Source organism: Gorilla gorilla, chromosome 5 (assembly GCF_029281585.2).
Source record: "Gorilla gorilla gorilla isolate KB3781 chromosome 5, NHGRI_mGorGor1-v2.1_pri, whole genome shotgun sequence".
In the NCBI taxonomy this organism is placed as follows: domain Eukaryota; kingdom Metazoa; phylum Chordata; class Mammalia; order Primates; family Hominidae; genus Gorilla; species Gorilla gorilla.
In genome coordinates this window covers 141668017-141687213 of record NC_073229.2, presented here as the reverse complement: position 1 = coordinate 141687213, position 19197 = coordinate 141668017, and the positions used below count along the sequence as shown (strand labels likewise).

The window sequence follows — 19197 nt, the reverse complement described above, 5'->3', positions numbered from 1 at the left end:
TTTTATAAAACTGTTTGACAATCTCTTTCAACTTTATTCTCACCACATATAAAATAGATGCTAATGATATGACTAGTGATCTAATAAAGATGATAATGCTGTCGACTCAGCAGATGAAACATTTGAAAGTAAAATAAAAGGAAACACAAGGAATATGTCAAAAGTCTCTCTGTGGAAACTTTCAACATTCCTATCAGCTAAAAGTATCACTTAAAATAAATCAGTCTGAATGTATGAAAATGAACCAAATCATTTAAAGAGATCCTATCTATGATTCCTCTATGATTCCCTATATAATGTGGGATTACTTCCATCAGTGTCCAAAGACATCAATAATTACCATGTTAAGATATTTAAAAGATTCATAATTTGCTGCCAAAGGAAAAAAATCTCAAAATCTAGCCAATGCTATTCTTTAATGTGCTATACATAAAATCAGTGAACACTGCAGTTCTTGGTCACTCTCCAGTCTTGAGACTTCTGCTGAAAAGCAAAAGATTATTAGAAGGCTTGTGGATGTGGGGGAGGAGAGTTGACACACCTATCATTTCCTAATTCATAAATTATTTCCATATACTTGGGAGGTGACAGAGCATAATGGTTACAACCTGGATTCTGGCACAGCCCTGCCTAACACTGGCTTTGTGGCCTTGGGTGAGTCTTTTTACCTCTCTAAGGTAAAACTGAATTCCATCATCCATAATATAAAGACAACAATAGTACCCAATTTCATGAGCATTAAAAGGGAGAATGCTAATAAAAACAAAGTATCAAGCACAGAGGCAACCATATAGTAAAAATTCAATATATTAACTGCTACTATTTTTATCTTAAAATTCTACACATTATTAAAGTATCAAAAATATTGCTTTGAATTAGCTGACTTTGTCCAAATTCCATCACCCATTGGCTGTATGATCCTAACAAATCCCCCATTTAGTGTATATCAATTTTCCTCATCTGTAAAATTACCAACCATAACTGGGTGTGGTGAAGATGAATAAGGCTGTGTGTGTGTGCTTTAATCAGCTGAGAAAGTCTAATTAGAATGCATTTCCCAGTATTTATCTAATGCCCACTTACTGCTATGTCAGCATGTCCTGAAGTAGACACTGTGGTACTAGTCTGGGTGGTTTACCAGGGGGTTATGCCCTCACCCTCCTCAAAAGAGCTGCAAGGTCAGTAAGCTTGCAGAATCCCACCTTTTTCTTTACCACACAACATCTCAAAGCCCTTACAGTGCATAGTGAAGCTCTGATGCGTGTTGCAGTTTACAGCATTTCCCAGAAAACTCTTTCCTCTTGGGGCATCTCCTGGGAGTAGTGTTCTGTGAGACATACTGGTGAACTCCTGGGTTAGACTCTCACAAGTGGGACACACAGATAGATCCCATGATAGGGCTTCTGGGATTGAAGATCTTATGTGGAGAAGTGGACTTTGGCCTCTGGAGTTCTAAAAATGATACTGAAGTTATATTATGTGACTTGATTCAAAAGCAAGACTTTTCTCACCGTTGTTATTAAGTTACAAGTCCTTTGTGGGCATCTACAACAAACTGGACACATTGGTTAAGAGAAGTTTCTTAATTTCAAAGAAGACTTTTAAGAAAAAAAACTTGTTTGTACAGCGAAACAATTCTAAGACAACTGTTTTATCTCTGTTGAATAGATGCTTAGAATAAGGAAGTCAGAGAAAAGAGGCTGCTGACCTTTGTTAATAATGTCAGGATGTTGATGTAATATCCAAGCTGCCACTGCTTCAGTTGAAGATAAGTCAAGAAATCTTTCCTGCCGCTGGAACATGCTAGCTTTCTCACCTTGGTTTCATGTTAAATATGCATACTGCCAATATTCAGATAAAGTGTAATATTGATATTGACTTTTCTCTCTGGAGTCCAGAAAAATCCAATATTACCAAGTAAAGAAAAAGTTAAACTGAGTTTTATAAATTAAAACTGTAAACACTTCTCCTTTGCACATAGATGTGAGCTTTCACTTTCACAGATAATAGTTTTTTAAAAATTGAGAGCCAAAAAGTTATTGGAAAAGGAAAAAAATAAAATTATGAAAGGGCCCTTACTAAAAACTAGCATTTACCAAACACTCATTGTAAAAAGTAGCAGATACAGTGTTCTAAGGACTTTATATTATCTTATTTAGCCTTCATGACAACCATATCTGATAATGATACTTTTAAAAAATTGATTACAAATTATTTCACATATATACACACACACATATATATACAGATACACACAAAGAGTAATTTCACAAACATCAAAGTGTACACCCAGTAGCTTATAAGATAGGACATCTCCTATCCAACAAAACCAAAGCCCACAATACCCTTTCCTCACCACACATCCCTCCTATTATCTCTATTCTGTGTGTGAAGGAGTCAAGGCTCTGAGATGCAGCATAACTCAGCCCATGTGGCTGGGCTGGGATCAGACCCTAACCTGAAGCCAGTCTGACCTCAAAGACGATGGAATGGAATCATGTACTCTAGTGCCACTACTGCCTAAGTCACCCATCTTAGAGGTGACAAAACTGAGGTAGCGATATTTAAGACATTGCCCAATCTCACATTACTGCTGAGCAGCATAACTGATATTTAGTTTTTTGTAGTCATACTCCTTTTGTCTCAAAATTAACATGAGAAAAAAGTCATGTTTAATTAGGAGTTTTTTTGTAAAAATTATGATATGAGAAGTTCTATCATCCCCCTTTTTAAATTATCGAAGTACTCTTTACTAGACTATTAAGGGAAAGGTCTAATGAGAGGTGCCTATTTTACTTCCAACAAAGGTTGTTCACTTTGCTTAGCTCCTGAAAGATGCTTTGTAAAAGAAGGTGTCAGTGTATTAAAGTGCTACTTCTCACACTTCAGTATGCAAACTAATCACCTGGGGATCTTGTCAAAATGCAGGGTCTGGAAATTCTACATTTCCAAAAAGCTCTTATTAGTGACTGTTCTGTTGGATCCTGTAAGATATATTCTGAGTAGCAACAGACTGAAAAAGCCCTCATTATTAAGAGGGATATTGCCATGAATACTTTTTAAAGTGAAAGAAAATCCTCAAGATAAAAATTTGGTATGGTTTAATTTTAGTATCTATTCCTAAAATTGGAACACATCTGTATCTGATACTTATTTTCACTCCAGATTTCATTTATAAGTCTAGGACAGGCAACAATAAGTTCCAGGATCTATAGTTAAGCCAAAATGGCATTTCTGAAACCTGGATAAAAGTGTCAATTCAGGAATTACTTGAGCATACTGTGGAAAATAAACAAAGAAATAGGATGGGAAGGTTTGTGCAAGCATAGGTTTATGCACCATATCCACGGAACAAGCAATCGATGTTTATTGACAAGAAAATAGCAAATCTCACTGGGGAGACAGATGGTATCTTATCATACATCTAATAAGGTATGAAACATGAGAGTTGAGAGAAAAAATAAACCTCATAAAACTCATATCATAGTCCAGTCCTGAAAACTTTACTGCTTTTGCACATTCCATATTCTGCACTGCTGGATGTATTGCAATGCTATAAAAGCAATGGTTAGCTACCAGTAAGGACTTTAAAAAATCTTAATATTTCTATGGCAAATGTGATCACCTCAAATATAAACCAAAGACTATGAATTTCAGGCTTAATTGCATAAGTAACCCCCTCAAACTGTGTTCCCCTATGACTGACTTCTTTTCTAACTTTTTCTCCCCTGGATAGGAACATATGATGGGTATCCTTGGAGACAAAGGGCAGGAATGGTTTCCATTTCAAGGCATTTAGAATTGTAAGATACGTGCCTGGGTCCCACTTTGGGCACACAAAGTAAATGTGTCTTGGGTAAATAATTGTTTCTCTGAATCTCAGTTCCCTCAATAGCTCTCAGAATTGTTGGGATTAAATTCGATGTAAAAAACATACAACGATTCAAAATACATATGAAGATAGAGGTTTAAAATTTGTCTATATGAAAAATCAGACTGGACAAGCAACAACAGTGATTAGATGCTTAAACCATACAGTGAATTGTTGACAGGGAAATACTTATTACTGAGTCAGAAACTAACATTCCAAAGATTACTTGTAAGTCATAGAGAGACGGCAGTTTTACAATGGAGACATCGATGTATCACTTCCTAAAGTCACTGGTGATTCTGAGCATCACCAAAAGTGGAGCAATAATCACAACAATAATAACATATGCGTCCTATTGTGATACAATTAGAAGTATATAGCACCTTTGAGTACTTTTACCAAAAACACTTAGTCTGAATCTAATCGAGTCTTTAGGTCAAATTTCGGGCTTATACAGAAATACAGGTATAGCGCACCAAGTAAAAGATAAACTACTCCGAAGCGGTGAGTACACTTTAGTACGTGAGCTGTGTCACAGAACAACTGAACCTGGTTTCCTCGCAGGAAAAGAAAAAGTATGTGGGTGGGGGTCAGTGATAGATTAAAAGTGACTAAAGAGACATAATAACTAATATGTAGACCTTGTTTGGATCTTTGTACAAACCAAAGGTTAGAAGACATGTTTAGGATAGCTTGGGAAATTTGAATATGACTTGAGTATTAGATGATATTAAAGAAAAACTATTAGTGTTCTTAGGTGTGCTCATAACATTGTGGCTATGCAAGAAAATATTTAGAGATTCAAATGAAATAGGAAAAAAGTCAAGAAATCCTTAATAAATTTTTAGTTTATTAATAGATTTTGAAGTCTCAAAAGACTTGTAGACCCTTCTGAGCTGGCAGCGACAGTAGGTACAGGGCCATTTTTCTGTCTGCAATAGGCCATCTCCTATTTTAGTCTCTTGGCAAAGCATGAGCTTTCCAGGGATCCCAAAAAAATGGTGGGCGGAGTGGGGGCAAACCTTGGTTCATTTTATTCTCAAAATAAGCAGCCTCCATTCTAAAATCCTCAGAATGGAAGCAATTCAATATATGAATCTCATGTTCCAGTGGTCCCATGGGTCATTAAGCCTCTACAGTTTTCTCTTTGGGGCTGAAATCAACCACATTTTAATATGAGGTAAACTTGCTTTTGTGAAAAGCAATAAAAAGGCTGAATTAAATCCACTCAGCCATTTAAAAGTTAGGCAACAAACGCACAGATGTTTATCTATTTTCCCTGTAGGAAATTTTATGCCTTGGTAATTCAAATTTAACTGGACATCACACTTTTAATATCCTTTTGTCTTGTTTTTTGTCAGAAATAATAGTGAAATAAAGTTTCTCTTTCCTTTGTTTTTCAAGAATACCGTGCTTCTTAAAAATCATTTACACTCAACCTTTAAGCACAACCACTAAACATGCTCAAATGCAAAAATGGAGCTATACATATTATTAGTTTGCAAGGATTTTAATTTTGTGATGAAAGAAAACAAAGACTATTCTTTTTCAGTAAATGTAAATATGTTGAACACTGAATAAGAAGGCCACAACAGCGGTTACAATTTGAGTTTGAAGATGCTGACTATAAAAACTAACTTGGGTCTCAATAAACTCCAAATAGTCTAATAATGAACAAGCCTGATCCATTCAATACAAATTAAGAATCTCACCAAAGAAGGATTAAAAAAAATACACCTTACCTTTCTGATACTTAGTATGTTTAAACTTATGTACTTTTCTCAAATAAAGTATGAATAGGCAAATTATTTGACTCCATTAGTAAGAGAGAGTAATTTGAATAATATAAAACAAAAACATTGACAAGACACATCAATTATAAGTTGGCCTGGACAAAAATTCCACTTTCCCATTGGATATTTCTCAGTAGCAATAAATGACTTAGAAATAAGTTTTTGGTTTACTTCAAGGCAAATTCTAAAATAAATATAAATATGGAATTTTTCCAAGTAATATAATAAAAAACTTTCAATAAAACACAGGTTTAAAAAATCAGAATATAAAACCATACAAAGACTAGGTAGCAGAGGGGGGAACCCAGGTATTAGTTTTATTGTTGTTCTTTATACCTTTATTTATAGTCTATAATTTTGTGTCTACACAATATTTAATAAAAACAATAGTAAATGTGTGTGTACACACATGTATTTGCTATAGGGGTGTGTGTGTGTGTGTGTGTGCATTTACATAAAAATAGATAGAACTAAAACATGTCCTCAATGGTTCTATGTGTAACATTTTCCATGATTATGATATATCAGGACAATGTTATTTATTGACACCCTACTTTGTTTCACAACTGTTCTGCTTCTGTTGTAAGCATTAGGGAAGATCATTGGGAAAGTAGGGAAGAAAGCTCCAACCTAAGAGAAATTTATTCTTTTTTTTTGAGACGGAGTCTCGCTCTGTCACCCAGGCTGGAATGCAGGGGCGCGATCTCCGCTCACTGCAAGCTCCGCCTCCTGGGTTCACGCCATTCTCCTGCCTCAGCCTCCCAAGTAGCTAGGACCACAGGCGCCCGCCACCACACCCGGCTAATTTTTTGTATTTTTAGTAGAGACGGGGTTTCACCGATTTAGACCAGGATGGTCTTGATCTCCTGACCTTGTGATCCGCCTGCCTCGGCCTCCCAAAGTGCTGGGATTACAGGCGTGAGCCACGGCACCCGGCCTCTTTTTTGTTTTTTAAAAAAGAAGCTCAAGCACAGCTCTATTTTTAAAAGGGGGGTGGTATGGGGGTAACACAGAGCTACTTAAGCTGTTACCTCATTTCAGTATTATCCTTTGCAGCTTTTCCTACAAAAAAATCTACCTAGCCTAAAATTATTGTTGATATGGTTTGGATGTTTTGTCCCCTCCAGATCTCATGTTGGAATATGATCCCCAGTGCTGGAGGTGGGGCCTGGTGAGAGGTATTGGATCATAGGGACAGATCCCTCACGAATGGCTTGGCACCATCCCCTTGGTGATAAGTGAATTCTTGCTACTACTTCACACAAGAGCTGGATGGTTAAGAGCATGTCTCTTGCTCTGTCTCTCACTATGTGATGCACATGCTTCTCCTTCACCTTCTGTCATGATTGCAAGCTTCCTGAGGCCCTCACCAGAGGCTGAGCAGATGCTTATGCTATATCTGTACAGCCTGCAGAAACTTGAGCCAAATACACCTATTTTCTTTATAAATTTCCCAGCCTCAGATATTCCCTTACAGCAACACAGAACAGACTAATATAATCATATATAATTATATACAAGACACCAGGCATTTCTGCAAATATTGGGTATATTATTACACAGCATGTAGCTCCCAAGGAAATAGCTAGTAACGAGATTAATAAATCAAGTAGAAATGGCAGTAAACAGTAAAGTCATACACGACAATATGGCTTAACACAGTGCTGATGTCACAAATGCCTAGACACTGTCCCCAAATGATGTTTGAGGTGAAGTAGGCCCCTGATACCCTAAATGTATAAGCATTAGCAGACCATAGGGGACCCCCGGTCTAAATCAGTGGATCATTTGCTCCCCGCTCTAATCTCAAGACTGCCGGCCCCTCACTCATGGCAGTTTTCCTGCTGTTGCCTGTAAAAGGGTCTCGGAGATTCCCGGTTCTTTTCAGAGTTGAATTTAGTTATTTTCTTTTTGAGACAAGGTCTCACTCTGTTGCCCAGGCTGGAGTACGGTGGCACCATCACAGCTCACTGCAACAGCTGCCTCCTGGGCTCAAGGGATCCTCCCACCTCAGCTTCCCGAGTAGCTGGGATTACAGGCATGTGCCACCACACCCGGCAAATTTTTGTATTTTTTGTAGAGTCGGGGGTTTCGCCATGTTGCCCAGGCTGGTCTGGAACTCCTGGACTCAAGTGATCTGTCCACCTCAGCCTCCCAAAGTACTGGGATTACAGGAGTTAGCCGCCCTGCCCGGCCTAGTTATTTTCTTAAATACCTGCACAGTGTTTCGTAACGCTCCACAATAGTCATATATACAATTTCTGTTTAAAATAACATGAATATTATCCTCCTTTCAATTTTTTCAAACCTCAACCACAGCATTCATGCGCTAACTCAGGAACTAGTAGTTATCTGGAGCCTGCTATGTGCCAGGCACCGTCCTGGGTACTAGTGGTGAAAGAAGAGGCTGAGATTCATCTCTGCTTTCACGGATCTTAGGGAATCCTCCAATGCTTACCCCACAATCCCACAAAACCCCTCCTCTTCAGCTCCCACTGAAAGGCAAGTTTGGCAGTTGGTTCTAGATTCAGCATACCAGCGCTCACAGTCACGACTCTATTTCCACATCGGGTAAGAAGTCATCACATGCGTTTGCTTTATTTTTCCCATAAACTAAGTCTCCCTCACCCATTAAGGCAAACAACTATTTTTTTTAATATACAAAGCAGACAATGAACATCTGGAAGATGACATCCACATGACTCCTCAGTTTGGAAAAAGGCAAAACTACTCCTCAGTGTAATGAAAAAAAAAATCTGAAATTCTGGCTATATTTTTCCCTTCACCCTCAATGCCAAATTTCTAATACGCCAGAATGAATTTCTCTATTTTACATACATACTTTCAGACTTTTACATTCAACATTGGATTAGACATACAATTTCATTACTTTGCCGTGTCCAGGTTTTAATTTCTTTTCTTTTTTTATTTGAGACTGGGTCTTGCTCTGTTGCCCAGGCTGGAGTATAGTGGCTCAGTCTCAGCTCACTGCAACCACTGTCTCCCAGGCTCAAGAGATCCTCCCACCTCAGCATCCCGAGTAGCCGAGACCACAGCACACCACGACACCTGGCTAGTTTTATTGTATTTTCGCTAGAGATGGGTTTTCGCTATGCTGCTCAGGCTGTCTCAAACTCCTGAGCTCAAGTGATCCGCCTGCCTCAACCACCCAAAGTGCTGGGATTACAGGTATGAGCCACCTCTGGCCAGTTTTGATTTCGTAACTAGAGTGAGGTTGAGTCTTACAGGGCAGGAATTGTGTTTTCACTGCCTTCTCACCCCATCCTCACTAAGCACCCATCCCCTATTGAGCTCCCAATATGGCCACTGTTCAAGGCACAAAACTCATAGACCTTATAATCTAGTAGGAGGAAGGCAGACAATTTAAAGTGTAAATTATACACTTTGTTGGAAGAGGGTAAGTGCTCCAGAGCAGTGGTCACCAACCTTTTTGGCAACAGGGACTGGTTTCGTGAAGGACAATTTTTCCGTGTATGGGGCTGGGTTGGAGGGGGATGGTTTCTAGATGAAACTGCTACACCTCAGATCATCAGGCATTAGATTCTCATAAGGAGCGTGGCAACCTAGATGCCTCAAACATGCAGTTCACAATAGAGTTCAAGCTCCAATGAGAATCTAATGCCCGGCTGATCTGACAGGAGGCGAACTCAGGCGGTAATGCTCCATTACCTGTTGCTCACATCCTGCTGTGTGGCCCGGCTCCTAACGGGCCACTGACAGGTACCAGTCTGCAGCCCAGGGCTTAGGGATCCCTGCTCTAGAGAAAACTGAAAGCTAAGAAGGGGAATATGGAGTTCTGGGAATGAAGAGAGGGTTTCAAGTGCTTAGGAAAGTTCTCCCTGAGAGGACAACATCTAAACAAACACTGAAGGAGGAGCAAGCTTTGTGGATATTTGGGGCAAGACTATTCCAGGCAGAGAACAGCATGTGCAAAGGTTCTGAGGTAGAACAGTGCTTGTCATTTTGGAGAAATAGCAAAAAAAACAAACTGCTAGAGAGGCCTGAGTAGGGGGGAGCATTTCAGGGAATGAGGTCAGAGAGGCAGTGGAGGAGACAGAACAAAGAGTCCTCAATATTTGTCAAATCAATAGTAATAAACAGTAATGAATACTAAGATAGCTAACATTTATTGATTTGTTTTAATAAAGAAAAACAACTAATTGCTCTAATACGTACAGAGTTGACTTTATGCTTTAAGACACACGTAGAAATAGGTGTAAACACTATGGGGTATACTTCCCAGAACAAACTTTTTTTTCCTGCTTTAACACAACTAAAACCTTTGCTAAATGCTGCAATTAAATTAATGCCCCCATGTATCTTAAAAATAAGACATAATTCCTCATAAATGTCAGATGCCTTACTAATTTCCAAGTTGTGGTTTTTTAAAATGATTTTCAAGTCTGTGTCAGTTCCACAAGGTTAAAGGGTTCAAATTGTAACATGAAAAGTTAATAAAAACAGTTTGGGACATTATTCAGAGTTCAAATTCTGCTTTAAACATATCATTTGATTTGTTTAATGAATTTTTTTAACATAACCTCTTTCTTCTCCGAAATATTAATATATAACTCACTGTTTCTGAGTGTTACAAATTATATCTACTAGAGCCAAAAGGTATTGTACATATTGTTCTGCTGGCATGTTCCCTTCTTTCTGCTGTATTTTCATTTAAAAGGCATCCTTACATATAGAAATAAGCATGCCAAGAGAGCTGGGCTTGATAAACAAAATTAATTAGTAGAAGCAGCAGATGTACACCTTTATAAAGAATGTCAGTAGGCTCTTTATTACTCAGTTTCCATTAGTTAGGAAGTAATTTGAAAATATATCCTAAACACAAAGAGATTGTTCAGTTCAACTCAAGGAACACTGAGCACCTTTGTCAGATACTAGGAAGACAAAGACTATATAGTCGCAGTCTCTGCCCTCAGGATCTTACAGTCTACAAGGCTAGCTGTCCAGATGAGACAAGAGAAGGGTGAGTGCACACACTGGTACAGAAGGTGACAGAATAAATTTGTGCTGATTTTTAAAAAAGCCACTCACCTAAAACATCATCTATCAGCTGATCCTATGTCTAACCCAAAATAAATGACAGATGATTTAACAGCAGACCTTCTAAATAACAAATTAAGAGTTGGGCAGAGGGTTTTGAAGCAATTCTTAAGTATGCAAGATTTGAATCTACACTTGGAAGTTTCCTCAGAGATCAAGCACTCATTTTGATTCTTCACTTAAATCACAAGGAAATACTTTAGCTAATAACCATTTGCAAATCTTGTGGTGGAGAGAGAAGCAGGGAGTTTTAGGTTGCACAAATTCATTACACAAATGAAGGGTATTTTATTCTACAAAAATGTATATCAAGGTAATAAATTTGGACTAAATCCAAACCTATGAATTTATACAAGTGGAATAAAAACTAATGATCAACTTAATGTCTTATTATGAAAGGTCAAAATTATGTGAAACAATCTATGTAAATATGTACCTTTAGTTAAATGGATCCAGAAGAACAGGGCATAAGGAGCCGAAATAATCCCAAGCTCTGGCCACTAAACCCAAATGCCTGGGACCTGGCTGGCTGCAAACAACGGGAGGGGTGGACACTTTTTTAAAAATTTAATTCAAGGAAAACACCAGATACGTAAGCAGTTGCCCTACAAAGGACCCAGTATAGCTTTATGGGGTCACCAGACTCTGACACACAAAAAATTAATTAATTGTATTGATTAGGCTTATAAACATTCAGGTTAAGTTATACCATTTGTTTCCTAAAACCACACAATAAATAAAAGTCTAATATGAAATTGCCTATAACACAGATGGTAGCATTTTATCACAACCCTAACATTACAAAATTATAAAGATTTGAAGCCCAGTAAGAATCTAAGCAACCACACGTGCCTGCAGTCCCAGCACTTTGGGAGGCCGGGGTGGGCGGATCACTTGAGCTCAGGAGTTCAAAACCAGCCTGCGTAATACGGCTAAACCCTGTCTCTACAAAATATACAAAAATTAGCCAGGTGTGGTGGGATGCACCTGTAGTGTCAGCTACTCAGGAGGCTGAGGTGGGAGGATTGCTTGAGCCCAGGAGGTTGAGGCTGCAGTGAGCTGAGATCGTGCCACTGCACTGCAGCCTGGGCGACAGAGTGAGACACTGTCTCAAAAATAATAATAATGATAATAGGTTTTTAAAAAGAATCTAAGCAATCACACTTGTTCCTAGAGAACCGCTCTCACAAAGTGCCCAGTTAACAGCCCGGATGACCATACAAAATCTAAATCTTTATTGGGAAAGACAAGTGACAGCTTTGGCCAGATTAGTACAGGAACATACTGCTGGACTGATTCTCACAGACGTATAGTATTAAAGGTGCACCTTCAAACTGTGAGTTGAGAAAAAAATAAAAATATTTAAAACATCCATTATAAAAGTCCTACGCATTTAACAAAATCTTACGTATTTATTACAATTTTACAATCTGCCTAGTATTGTGCTACAGTACCAGACAAAATCACTTTAGGGTTTTGGGGATTTTGTTTTTTTAAACAAATTGGTATGTAATATAAACTTAGGAACCACCACCACCATCTCGAGTATCAATGTTTCAGAATGGAGGCATAGTTCAGTGAAAAAAATGCCGGCATTGGTTTTAGTTTTGATTCTTGTTTCACCATAAAGCATGGTGGTTGGGGGAGCTGTCAAAGTACTCCGGATAGACTCAGCGCCATTAAATAAGCTCAGGCATATAGGGCCAGGAGCAAGGGAGGAGAGGAAACACTGAAACAACTCGGCAGAAAGCTGGCCCTTGCTATTTTAAAAAAAAAAAAAAAAAGCACTAATTAATGAGGACGAATGAAATAGGGACACCCAGGGCTGGTAAAGGGGGTTGCTGCTTTAATCTGCTGGACAGGCAGAGGGTAAACTCAGTTGTGGGTTAATTAGGTCTAACTCCAAGTCAAAGACCAGCTCCAGAGAAAAAGCAGCCTGGTTGAGAGTCTACCGGCTCAAATACGCAGGAAGCCACACGATTCCAACTTGCGGCGCCAGCAGGACACTCGAGAGAAGGTGGCAGCACCGCCTGCTCGCCAGCGTCCAAGGCCAACCTCGGCAAACGTGCCCCGGCCATTCCGCACGAGCCCCGAACGCACACGCCGGGATTCCAACTCCGCGCGGGAGGAGCGACGGCAGGGAGGGCAGGGCCCAGCGCCGGCCGAGGAGCGCCTTTGTCAAAAGGCGGCTGGAAAGAACTGGCCCTGCACACGGCTGTCCCCTAAGGCGACCCTCGGGGTCAGGTCACTTCTCACGGGGCCAGCAGAGTCAGGAAGTCTGGAAACTAAGTGAAATGGGCTGGGGGCGGCGGAGAGAAAGTGCAGAGACGCCAGGTTAATTCTCTGGTTTTGGGGGAAGGAAGGAGTTTGGTGGGGGAGCGACAAGGAATGCAGTAACCTACTTCACCCCCAGCCCCGCGGGTACAGCCGGACTCCGCGGATGGCAGGCGGCGAGCCCGACTTCCTCCCGCGCTCCGTCCCCCCAGGCCCGGCCCGCCCCGCAGCCCTCAGCCCGCCCCCGGCGCCTCGGGTCCCGCCGCCAGCCGGACGCGCTCCACTCACCCAGCTCCTCCGCCTGCAGCCGGAGCGGGGCGGAGACCGCGAGCAGCAAAGCCAGGAGGCCCGGCCCGGCAGCCCGCGCCAGTGCGCCGCCGCCGCGGGCGCCGGGCACCATGACCCCGCTGGGCGCCAGCTTGGCAAGCTCGGCCTCCCCTCGACGGACTCCGAGCCGCAGCTGCCCGGGCCGGGCCGCCTCCTTTGCGGACGAGCGCGGCGCCGGGACGGGGCGCAGTCGCTGCCCCGCACCGAATCCCATTGGGGCGGCTTTGAGCCCAGCCCTGCGGGGGCGTCTCCCGCCCGGCCCCGCCCCGCCCCGCACGTCGGCCCCTAGAGGAGGAAGTCGCGTTCCCAGGCAGTGACCGACGGCGAAGCCGGAGGCGAGCCAGGCGCCGCCTGCGCTTCCCTCCACGTATCTGGCGCTCCCTGCTGCGCTCCTTCCTTCCCTTCCTCCCCACCTGCACCAGTACACGTGAACCTGCTAGGCAGCAGGACACCTCGCCGCCGGACCCGCCCCTCGCCGCATGGTGCGGGAGTCATTCCTAGAGGGGCTGAGCCCGCGGCGGTGCCTTGGGAGGCTGCCCCCTCCAGGGTTTTGCCAGCCCGCGGGGATGGGCATGCCAGGGATAGCAACACCGAGGGACTCGAAATATTTTGATGATAGGATGATGACGGTGCCAAGTAGGACCTTCACTCATTTATTCACTCATTCATTCATTCATTCATTCATAAGTTACTCAGTTCAGCAGTGTGGTTGTCAGGAGCAGGGCTAAACCCATGTGGCACTTGCAGACATTAAAAATAATCAGGCAAGTATTCAATGCAAATTGCAATCAGTGACATGAAAGGTGCTGTTGAAGCACATTTAGAGAGCTGTAATTAGATGGCGGGTAACGGGGGTGAGGGCGGGAATCAGCTAGGAAAGGCCTAAGTGGCATCAAAGCTGAGATTAAAGCAGGAGCCAAAACAGACAAGTTGTGCAAAGAAGCTGAAGGAGGAAAGGGCCAGGTAGCTGGAGCACAGTGAACAGGTGGGTACACGGCCACATGTAGAAGCTAGTGTACAGAGTAGGGGCCAGGACGTGCAGCTAAATAACCTAAAGGATGTTTAACTTGGTCCTCGGAGTAGTGAGCAGCCACGGAAGGTTCAGAAGGGGGAAGGACTCCACCCGATGATCCTCTGAGGAGTTGCGGAGAAGGGTTTGGGGAGGACAGATTGGAGACTGGAGAATTACAGGGTTATCACCGAGTAGTTGAATAGGGTGGTGGCAGTGGAAAATGACGAGGACAGATTAGATATGTATTTTAAGGACTATCTCACGTCTCTGGTCCCCTGCAGTCCCCGTTTACTTCCTCTGCGCGCTGCCCTCACCTTCGTACCACCGCGCGGCACGCTGAAGTTTCACCTAGAGGTGCAGCGCAGGGAAGCATGGAGGCGGAGAGGAAGCAACAGCCCCTCCAATGGCAAATATTGGCCCCTCGTGATCTTTGGATACCCTGGACAGACTCATTTCATACATGCGTTCCTTTTTTCCTCTTCCTTTTCTTTTTTTAACTAAATAAACAAGCTGATAAAATCTCAAATGAGATTGTCTTTGGGGCTTTGCTTTCTCTGAGGCAGCATATTTTAGATGAAAGAACTTGGGCTTTAGAAATGGAGGGGATCCCGGTTTGATTCTGGACCTCAGCTTTGTTGAAGAGCTGAGGTCCAGAATCAAACTGGGTATATATGTGTATATTCAGTGTATACTGAATTTGTATATTAAGTTCTATCATGTAGAGAAAGTACCTAACTGAATGTGTATATTGGGTTCTAGCATGTAGAGAAAGTACCTAATAAACGGTAGGTTTTATCATTTTTTAACAGAAAGTAAATTCACACCCATAAAAATATTGAGTATTCTTACACTCAAAAACACAAAACGATACTTTGATACGTTGAGTCTCCTCCTAACTTCAGTTTTCGCTTTTTCTTATTTCTCTTCATTCTTTCTAAGTGAGTTTGGGCGGCTGCTTCCAGGCTCCAACAGGTTTGACACTGTGAGCTATGAATGAAGCAAAGACAATGGAGAGTATTGTTTGACAGTGAGGAATCCATAATGTGAGGCAGGTGGGCTTTCAGGGGTGACTTTTTTTTTTTTTTTTTTTTACCTCAGTCAGTACCTTGATGGGAATGGAATTATCTGCTGTACACCTGAATCCTGAGCCAGATAAGGCGAAAGATTTAGGATCTGGTAACAATGAAGAAACAGAAAGACCAGCCAGATCCTATTGATTTCATCATGCCATTCCTTCCTTGAAATGTAAAATCTCTAGTTAAGAAAGTCATAATAAAAGAAAAACGTGAAAATACAACAGATTATAAAATATATATACTGGGGTGTGTGTGTGTATACATGTATATATATATATGTATGTATCATTTTTAGAGAAAGGGCCTTACCATGTTGCCCAGCTGGAGTGCAGTGTCTATTCACAGGCCTGATCACAGTGCACTACAGCCTCCAGCTCCTGGTCTCAGTCCTCCTGCCGCAGCCTTCTGAGTAGCTGGAACTACAGTATATGTTTGTATACAATGAAATAAGCCTTGTTGAATTAATATACTTGTTTTAATCTTGAGACGATTCCATTTTGATTTTTTAAAATGATGCATGATGGAATCTAAGAACCAAGTTCCATTAAGAAAAATTATACTTATTAGGATCTACCTATAAACATTTCACATACTAAGATGGGAAATATCTCTAGGGAAGTGTCTCTCTCTCATAGGCTATTGCACTTCTAACCCATCCCCCCACTTGCCATCCAATCCTTATTTTGCATATCTTACTGCAATTTATGCTTACATTTGCCAGCTCTTCTGTAAAAATACATAACAGCTGGTCAGGAGCTGCCTTATTTTATATTATAAATTATGTGTTCTGTCTTGCTTAGGTAAGACAGAATTTAAACAGAACTGCAAACCTAGCATGATTCTAAACAGACAGCTTCAAAATAGATTGTAGTCCAGTTCAATGACCTAATTCAATTTATCCTTAACATTTAGTAACCCTGCCTGTGACTCTATGAAGAAAACTATCTGAGCTATAAAATTGAAGCCCTTATAGATGTCTGATATGGTTTCAATCTGTGTCCCACCCAAATCTCAAGTTCAATTGTAATTCCCAATGTTTTAGACATTTTCCATATGTGAAACAACGTGACAGCAGTACAATAAAAATAAATACCTTCTCTTCCTGATTTATGATCTAATAATAAAAATTTGGGAAAGTTAATTCTACAGACAAAATGAATTATATAGATTGATAGGCACAGGGATAGAAGAGGTACAGGGTACCATGGAATCACAGAAGAAGGGCATATAACCTGGATTTTAAAAGTCTGGCAGGGCCTGGGAGAGGTGAAGATATTAATTAGAAGGAAAACAATGTTTGTCAGACAAGGAAAAGATATTATTTTAAAAGCTCAGAAACAGAGATCACAGGGTGCTTATGAAGATTGAACCTGGCCAGGCACAGTGGCTCACGCCTATAATCCCAGCACTTTGGAAGGCCAAGGCAGGTGGATCACCTGAGGTCAGGAGATTGAGACCAGCCTGGCCAGCATGGAGAAACCCCATCTCTATTAAAAATACAAAAATTAGCCAGGCATGGTGGTGGGTGCCTGTAATCCCAGCTACTCAAGAGACTGAGGCAGGAGAATCACTTGAACCCAGGAGGCAGAGGTTGCAGTGAGCCGAGATCATGCCATCATACTCCAGCCTGGGCGAAGAGCGGGAGCGAGACTCTGCCTCAAAAAAAAAAAAAAAAAAAAAAAAAAAAAAAAAGATTGAGCCTACATTATCAGTGAACTTGAGCCTGAATACAGAGTGGGAGGCAGAAGCAGGATCTCAGGGTTCTGGGGGGTAGTGGGAAGCAGGGAAAGTGTAGAAACTTGTTCAGATTTGCATTGTAATAGGTGTCAAGATTACGGCAATAGAGGAGCAATCAGGCTCAACTTTGAATTCAGGGATTCAGTGAATCCAGTGGGCAGGGTGAGGGGGTCCGTGACGAAAAATCACTAGGAGGAGACATCAGGGGTAGAGGGGATTCTTGTAAACTGGCTTAATGGGATTCTTGCTGAATGCAGGTCAAGGACTTATATGTCAAAGATAAGGGAGGAGAAACTTGATCCAATACAGAGGGTGGGGTATTCTCTCTGAACTAACTTAGCAGAATTCTTGCTAAAGCTGGACTAGGCAGGCCAAAGACAGGGTTCAAGGACAATGCCTAGATAAAAAGAAGGCTCAGGGGAGCTTGACTGTTTGGTCACAGAGAGTCTTTGTCACCCCCATGTGGATATTTTTGCCACAAGCACTAAACAGCTAGGCTACAAAGGTCAGACCCCTCCCTCCCTGTGGCAGAGCTCAGCAGGGCACAGTCAACACTTTCCTCCCAAAGTGGCCTTTCTCTAATTTCCATTTCTGATAAAACTTACCATTGTCCTGCGATTCCTTCTTTAGGCATGCTATTGAGGCAAGCAGGCTCTCTCCTATCCAGGCTTTCTCCCTTATTCCGTCATTGTGTTTGATTCATTATTCACTAATTTACAGTATCACTTTCCAGGGCCAGCCCTATTTTTAAATTCTAGTTGCCTCTGTACTACATGCGATACATTTGTGTCACTTCAAGAAATAGTTTTTGAAGAAGTTTCATATACTTGATCTGAGTTGGTTCTTATGACAACCCCAGGACAGCTGTTTCTAATTGTGTTTCTCTTTCTCTTCTTTCTCTTTTCTAACTTTTCTGTTAGGTTAACTGTTCACTCCTTCATCTTGCCCAGAGACCACATGTTGAAAAATGTCCTTGGGAGGTTGACCTTGTAACCATGTGGCAGTACTTTCTCTTGGTCTCTGCCATCCAGGGAACAGGAATTTGGGGGTTCATGTCATAGTTATTCCCAAAATTTATGCCTTTGCAAACTCAAAATTGGTTGCTCTAGACTCCTTCTGGGAAGTGCAATGGAAACTTCCCAATGCTGTAGCTTAATAGTTAAGGCTTATGGGTTTCACCTGTGAGATTATTTTTGGTAAAGTTCAAAAGCCAGAAATATTGGCAGTTTGGCGTGGCTAAAGGTGGTAGTAAGAGATTTAAAAGGACTTAAAAAAAAAAAAAAGAGTGCTATGGTGAAAAGTCCACTTAATTAAAAGTGGATATTCAAGTTCTAACAGCCTGGGACTCCTTGGGAAAAACAGAGGAGATGCCACAGACCCAGCATTGGGAAAAACCTCTGTTTTCCTCAGAGAACTCAGGAATTGAAAGTGGATAGATCTCTCTCAAAATCTTAGGCTCTGTTCTGTTTTGCATTGCATTGTGTTATCTGATGTTTTGACTCTTGGGTATCAAAAACTACTTTGTGTATAATAACTAGGTAGGAAATATACTTTTAGGAAAGGCTAATGGCAGTTATGGGCGAATACTTGACTCTTTGGTGTTTGGATTGGAGAAGTATGCTCTTGGCCACCTGGAAGGTATGCAGATGTGTCTCCCCAGCCCCCACACACCCAGAGATAAGACTCCTATGAGGGATGGGCTAATCACAGAATGGGCTGATTGGCTTTAGATTGCTTTGCAATGAAATGCACAGTAAAATCATTGTACTGTCTTTTTCCGTAGCGTTTCTCGTTTTGGGGATCCAGGATCTGGTATAAAATGGGACCCTTAATTTTGGGGGAATCTGTTTTGCCTTCCAGCTGTGCCTGCTTATTAGGCTGTAGAAACTGCCTGTTTTCCTGTCCCTGTTCCACCCTGAAGCCAGTAATTCAATTAAGAAACACGGGCAAATGAAAAATCTTACAACTAGTAGATCTTCTTCTATTTACATGTGTTGTGCATGTGATGTTTATATGTACAAGAGCTCT

At 41.4% G+C, this 19197-nt stretch overlaps 1 protein-coding gene across 3 annotated transcripts in view; it reads right to left on the bottom strand.

Moving 5' to 3' along the window:
* Positions 1 to 13609, bottom strand: part of DCBLD1 (discoidin, CUB and LCCL domain containing 1) — a 65341-nt gene extending 51732 nt beyond the window's left edge. For 2 of the 3 annotated variants that reach the window (XM_055391934.2, XM_031012187.3), the window contains exon 1: positions 13306 to 13606. In XM_055391934.2, coding sequence (XP_055247909.1) covers positions 13306 to 13558 — 253 coding nt within the window. In that variant the 5' untranslated portion in view covers positions 13559 to 13606. Of the gene's footprint in view, positions 1 to 13305 lie in introns of all 3 variants that reach the window. The other variant, XM_031012186.3, reaches the window with a different exon arrangement.
* Between the last annotated feature and the right edge of the window lie 5588 nt (positions 13610 to 19197).